The sequence below is a fragment of the Phaseolus vulgaris genome, chromosome 1 (assembly GCF_000499845.2).
Source record: "Phaseolus vulgaris cultivar G19833 chromosome 1, P. vulgaris v2.0, whole genome shotgun sequence".
Taxonomy (NCBI): Eukaryota; Viridiplantae; Streptophyta; class Magnoliopsida; order Fabales; family Fabaceae; genus Phaseolus; species Phaseolus vulgaris.
This window is the reverse complement of record NC_023759.2, coordinates 34,173,831-34,180,811: the sequence shown is the minus strand read 5'-3', so window position 1 is coordinate 34,180,811 and position 6,981 is coordinate 34,173,831. Positions and strand designations below refer to the sequence as shown.

At 35.9% G+C, this 6,981-nt stretch overlaps 1 protein-coding gene across 1 annotated transcript; it reads right to left on the bottom strand.

Annotated features, from left to right (window-relative positions):
* Positions 1-552: 552 nt before the first annotated feature.
* Positions 553-6,327, bottom strand: LOC137816158 (phosphatidylinositol 4-phosphate 5-kinase 5-like). Its single transcript, XM_068619242.1, has 8 exons — positions 4,933-6,327; positions 4,199-4,366; positions 3,563-3,728; positions 3,356-3,472; positions 2,924-3,117; positions 2,255-2,385; positions 2,065-2,137; positions 553-1,261 (listed from the first exon to the last, which is right to left on the bottom strand). The coding sequence occupies exons 1-8, from the start codon at positions 6,138-6,140 to the stop codon at positions 982-984; spliced, it is 2,337 nt and encodes a 778-aa protein (XP_068475343.1). The 5' UTR covers positions 6,141-6,327; the 3' UTR covers positions 553-981.
* Positions 6,328-6,981: the final 654 nt, after the last annotated feature.

Below are 6,981 nucleotides of genomic sequence, written 5' to 3'. Positions count from 1 at the left end.
TTATTCTATCTTTGTTTTTTTATGTTGGATATGCTTTGTTCTTAATTTGTTTTTAGTTTTGTTTCTATTCCACGTTTAAATGCATAAATTTTAAAATGTCTGGAACTAGTTCACATTTCTTTCTATATCAAATTTGATATTGATAATATAGTTTTTGATGTTAATGTTCTTTATGCAGATTTTTCATTTTTCATATGAGGATAAACTTAGATCGTGATCATTATGATTTTGGATTTGGAGATGTTGTGATTAGATAATTGAAGACAAAAATTTTAAATAACATTTTTTCATTTTTAATAATTTAATAATTATTACATTAAGAACTTACCTTTTCTAAATATAGTTTGAATTTATATACTAGTAATGTACTATTGAACTTAATTATTTTAGAATTATAACACTTTTGTTTATTATTTGGATTAATCATGGTAATGAAATGGTTAATTGGTGATAGTATATTTACTTTTCATATGATGGTGACTCTGATGAGTGTAGAAAGTAGACGTGAGAACCTTGTTCTGACAGAAAAACCCTATGACATGAAAGAGAAGTGAGACAAGATAGTAAACATATACATTGATCCATTTCCGTTGACCTATATAGTATATACATTCCAATCAGATAGGAATTCCATGTCACCCTTCTCCATCTCTTAGAAAATAATTACTAACAAAGGATACAGTAATATATTCTAGTTACAAGATGCACATTGCTTTCAGAGCGTTCTCCATCATGTATTTCACTTATGCTATTTATACTCTACGTCCGCACTATACAAAGAATGTAGGAAATTAAGAAGGTGCAATAAAGAATAGGGTTGAATCAGTGTCCAAAATCATCTGAATCTCGATTGTATAACCAAAATTTCCCTTCCCTTCCCAACAGTGAAACTTGCAGCACCCCAACATTGCTATTTTCTGCATTGGATATTTGTAACCATGCTGCATTCAGATAAGGAAATGAAAGAACCATGTATACCTTTCAAGAGTTTTCAGTGAATACTCTGAGTATGAAATCACGAAAACGCCTTGAATATTGTATAGGATCAACGGCTGATATTGAAGTTGGGTCATATTGAATGGATTTGTAGGCATGCTCAAGCTTCTTGCTAATGTCATAGTCTTGAAGTATGTCTATGATACCAAAAGTCAACGCCACATTATAGAATTCTCCAATTGGTTCTCCTATAAGCTGTAATTCGCAACCACTTCTTCTCACCGTCCTTTCAACCTTTGCTGGCATATTCATACCCAATATCACACTGCAACCATAATAAGCTTTGAGCTTTTCATCATGCAGGAATGCTAAATTCTTGGATATAATTGTCACATAGACATGGAAAGCAAATTGGAAAATGTTATATACCGTATTCTTATTAACTGCTAATTACCTTGACAGAAAATAAATAGTTTATTCAACAAAAATATTGGAGGGGGCAGTGTGCCAATTTAAAAGTGTACTAAGTAAAGATGCTAATAATCAGGAAATACTAAGTAGAAAGAAGGCCACATTAAAGCAAACACTTAAATTTCTAACCAGTTAAAATTTACCTTAGCCATTAGGCTTAGGTAACAGAAATGCATCATCAGAGAAGGGAAAAGAAACGAGCCAAAGAGAGAAGAGAAAGTAAATCTTGGATAAAAGGAGGTTCATTGTTATTGAATAAATTGATACTAGGTGAACATATTATAGTGTAGTCCTGAACATCTTAAATTTGTGCTATAATTGTCTCTACAATTCTTAAGAACCATTAAAAATCGTTGTTTATATAAACGTGTTTCTCGTATATATTTAATAACTACCATCTCAATTGCTCCAAGGGTGAAATTGCATCAGAATTAGTTCTTAAGTCTAGCTCTGTAAACAACTTTCATTGCATATGCTCTTATTAAGGCTAAGTTTCGTTCATTGCATCCTGTTCCGTGGCTGCATGGGTGTGGCAGGTAATATGTTTAGTTAATTAGTCTACTTTACTATGGTCTTTGTTCTTCTTTTGAACAGTATGAGGCTACGCCATATAACAGTATATTTATGTATGATAAACAACTTTAAACAGACATTCACCTAGAAAGATCAGAAGGAGGTTGATCTGTGTCTTCACTTGAGGTATGGGGAGTTCCTTCTTTTTCTAAATCACCTGAAGTTGGAGAGCAAAAGGGTCCTCATTGGGTTGTCAAAGCACAGAAACATACACTCACATATACTTAAATATTAAACATCGAGGTTAAACTACTTCATAGGGTAAGAAAATTACCAACAGGCGTTCGAGATTGTATAGGAATAATTTCCCCGTCTGGCGAAATATCTTTGAAAAAAATGCCCACTAGAAGACTATAGTCCATAATTCCCTCCTGTTCCAGAATCTCACAGTCCATATCAACTTGTCTGCAGAACAAAGTATATGCCTGACAAGCTTAGTTTAATTTGACATAAGACAACGAGTTCACAATTGCTTAACTTTATTGATATAAAGTGAGGTTCACACCCACTTATATACTATGAAATGTCTTAATCTCTAGTCGATTCCAACACCCCCCTCACGACGAAACTGTCAACTCGGACATGAGACTATATATTTTTGGGAAGTCTAATAACGGTCCGATAGCGTGTTGTCTGATAAGGCTAACAAACTTTCAATAGAATAAGCTCTAAATGGTTATGATACCATATTGAGAAGATGACTTTAAGTCTAACTCAATTTTATAAAACCAGCTTATAAGAAAGTGAGTTTTGTACCACTCATATACTATGGAATGTCTTCATCACTAGTTGATGTTGAAGTGAATTTTAATTTCATTATCTATTAAACATATACGTGTATTTGATCACAATTTAAATAACCGATTTTCAAAACCCACAATTGTAGTCAAATTTAACTTATACATACAAAATTAAAAAATTAAGGTATCACAGTCCCTATCACCTGCAAAAATCTTCAAATTGGGACTTCTCCAGTTGAAATAGGAAATTAAGATCAAGATCCTTAAGTATAGTGGTTTCACTAATTTCTGTCTCAGGCTTATCTGAGGTGCGTCCAAGTGAAGAACCCTTTAAATCGTAGCGTCTATGGGTGATAAACTCAGAACGGAAGAGGTTGCCCATTATGATAAAACGAACCTGGAAAACCAAACATATTATGAAGCTTATTATACTCAAACTATAGAAACTTCATAGAAATATCTATTTTCCTGTGAGAATAAACACTAGTTAAGTCAATGCCAAAAAATTGAAGTTTGTACAACATACATTACATTAAAAGCTTAAACTAGAAAGGAAACAAACGAGTCATCGCTATTTCATACAAAATTCTGTTAGAAGGGACTTCGTGTGTTGACACTAACAATACGAAATGTACCTTCTTCTGAATAGGTCCATTTAACTTCACACAATGCAGGCCATAATACTTTGTCAAAAGAGTATTTTTGTGGTCTCGAAAGTGATTGTAATAGGCTGGAAGCAGTCTCAATAGAACCTAAACACAAATCAAGTAGGGCCAAATTTTAAGAAATGTGTCATGGTTCCCAAGAAATATCAGAAACGGCAAGATCAGAGTGGAACTCACTTTCACTTCAGCTTTCTTCATTGTCTTAATCATGTAACGGTCGTCATTGGTCAAGTAAAAGAAGCTGCCACTTTTTCCAGGAGAGGAAAGTTCACGAAGGGCATCATTTCCACATAAGGATAACATGTAATCAGCTGGATCCACCATGAATAGCTTCCTAAGAGTTCTGAGGACAGAGTGCAATCTATAAGCTGAAGAAAATGGCATCCTTGTACCATTAATCTCATTCAGTAACTACATCTAACTCCTTTAATATAGCTTAGTTTTGGTTGAATTCTGTCCATTTTTTCTCTCATTTTGATCACATGTAATTTCATTGAATTTAATTAAGATGCACTAATAATGTAAAGTTTTCTTTTACATAATTATTAAATCATAGGTTATCACAAGTGTTCATAGCTCACACTAACTTCTTGAAAAGTCATATTGAAGGAGATTTTAAATTGATTGACAATCTAAATTTTTTTGATAATGTATCAAAAGTATTAAACTCATTTATGGAAGGAGGGAACCACATGTTAGTGTAATGACAGAAGGAAATTTCATGCATACATAAGAATCTGTTCATTGGATGACTTGTACAATATGCTCAGAATAACTAACCGTAAGAACAGATTAAGTAATAATATGGCTGACCTAAAAACTACCGGGCAATAGTCCTTCCACTTAAAATCACAAGATGGATGTGGTGGAGTATATTTGGATCCTTCGGGTGGAAATCTTGTCCACACTTTCTCCTTAGGATCAAAAGCTGAAGGCTTCAGATCAAGTGATGCTGTGGGAGCAGGCCTTGCAACAGAATGCCTATGAAGTCCAAGAAATTATAAAATATGAAATATTTATAAAATTATAGGCAAGAATAAAAGAAAGCACTCAGAGATCCTGAAATTATGAAAAAAGTTAAGAACAACAACAACTGCATATCCTGTCAAATTATCTATGCTGTGAGTATACAGTTGTTTGGAGTTATATAAATAAGAAGAAATAACTTTATTTTTGAAGGAAATAGAATGAACAATAGAAGTCATCTTTCCTTTCTGCTGAGAAGTGGTTGACACTTGAGATGTTATAGCATTCATCAACATAATATTATTAAGAGATAATGAAAAGCAATTTTGGCTGGCAAGAAGATGATGGAAGTAAACATAGAGCAAGAAAATAAAGCAAGTTTTAGTTAGCACTCCTCTAATGGTGAAACAAATGCAAAATCTAATTCTCACTATGGGCAATTTCAGCTATCTCTTGTCAGTTTTTTTGTACTGTAATAATTTTGGCGAATTAATTAGCAGAAATAACAGAGAGAGAAGCAGAAACAACCAGATCTCTAAGATGGTTGGAAATTTTAAGAAAGATATCCAAAACACACACACCTGATTCCGAGCTGCAAATTGAGCATGAGCTCATAATTTTTGTGTCCTTTGCAAATGGTCTCTCCCTGCCTCTTTGCCTTCTTGGGTGCTTTGAGAGGTTGGAGTTGACCCAAATTTTCGGCAGCATCATCTACACGTAAAGCCGTCAAGTCTTCCTCCAGATCACTCCCCATGGTTGGAGTTTTAGCACTACTTGCATCACTTTCCCCACCATCCCATATTTGCAACCTATCAGGTGGTCTCTCCAAGCCAATACTTACCCTTCCATCCACTGACATTCTCCTATTTTTAGCACTCTCCCCTGCCTTTGTAGACCTCCAAACTGCAAGCCTCTTCTGTGATGGCATAACCTGAACCTTCTCTGCAGGGCAAACCAAATACCCACTCAACTCACTATACAACTCTTGAGGATCCCACTCACTATGCCCCTCCCCCTCTGCTGACTCACATGGATGGTATGTCCCATTCTGATCCTTCCCATCCTTGCTGAAATTTCCCTCATAAAAACTTCCATTTGGCCACTTGAAAGTCCCATTCCCCTTTGGCCAACCATCTTCCCAAACCCCTTCAAACACATTCCCATTAGCCCAAACAAATGACCCTTTACCCCAAATACTCCCATTCCTCCATTCCCCCACATAATGGCTCTCATCCTTCCACTCATACCTCCCCTCCCCATCTTGCAAATCCCTCTTCCACTCTCCATCAAACCAATCCCCATTGGCATAACTCTTAAAACCATGACCATGTTTCAAGTTCAGTTCCCACTGCCCCTTATAAGTCTCCCCACTACACCCTGTGTAAGTCCCTGTCCCATCCATGAAACCACTCTTGAACTCCCCTTCATACGTGGCCCCTGAAGGCCAACTGAACCTACCCTTTCCCTTTGTCTTCCCTTTGAACCAATCTCCAACGTACATGCACCCATCGGTCCACAGGTATTTCCCTAGCCCGTGTGGGAAGTTATTTGCCCATTCCCCCGTATAGTAATCCCCATTAGGTAGTTTCTTCTCTTCAAGGTATACCTCATATACCTCGTTCCCATTCTCTTCTTGGTCATCATAATCATCCTGGTTATCTTCTTCTTCCGTAACTTGTGTCAAGGATATCGTCCCAAATATACTGTTAGCACGCTTCTTGGCAACTGCATGTGTCTTTCTCATCGTTGCCTCCCATGCCTTCATGACACCGCTATCTTTTCCAATCATTTTGCTCTCTCCTGTTTTCCTTATATCCTCACATTTGGTACTTATGAATAATAATCACGCACACCCCACGTATTCAAATGCATTCAAAGAATGATTTTGTTTATGCATCCTTGTAAAACATACAATAATTTGTGTAGCATGCAAAGGAGTCGATCAATGATGCGGCCATTATGGTGTTTTTTGTTTCTGATGAACCTAAACCGTCTCGGATGTTGTCGCAGACTTTTTTTTTTCTTGGCATGTTAATTTCCAAAGATTTCGGGGACATGTTGATGTTACAGGATATGGAGGATGCCCCTCAAACTGTGTTAAACTCCCGACAGCTGTCACTTGCAAAGTAAGTTAGAGGATCTGTCCTTAATTTGGAGCACGTGCCATGTGATTGATTCATGAAGGTATGTTTTGATATTTTTGAATTGAACATTGAAAAATTCATGCTCCTGTGGGTCACATCTCCTACAACCCCTAAGAGCCATACACAACTGGAGACACAAATGGTGACTGGTGCTAAAACCAAGGTGTTTGCATGCTATTCTTAGCCCATAGTTAACAAATTTTCCAATTTGTGTTTGTTTAATGTGCGCAATCACTGTCTAACCATTGGTATTTGATGTCTTATTTGATTAAAGGACAACGATTGGCAATGGTTCCTTTTCGTTTTCATTACAAAGTAAAGAAAGCATCCATAAAATTTCAGTGCTTTCTGATTCATATGGAGTAGTTGATAGTTGCAAACAGCACACTTTTCAGAACCATTCTTTAACCAATGTTTTCACTTCCACAATTCTATGTTTTTTAAATGTTGATAATCTACCAATACACTTTCTATTATATTAGATAT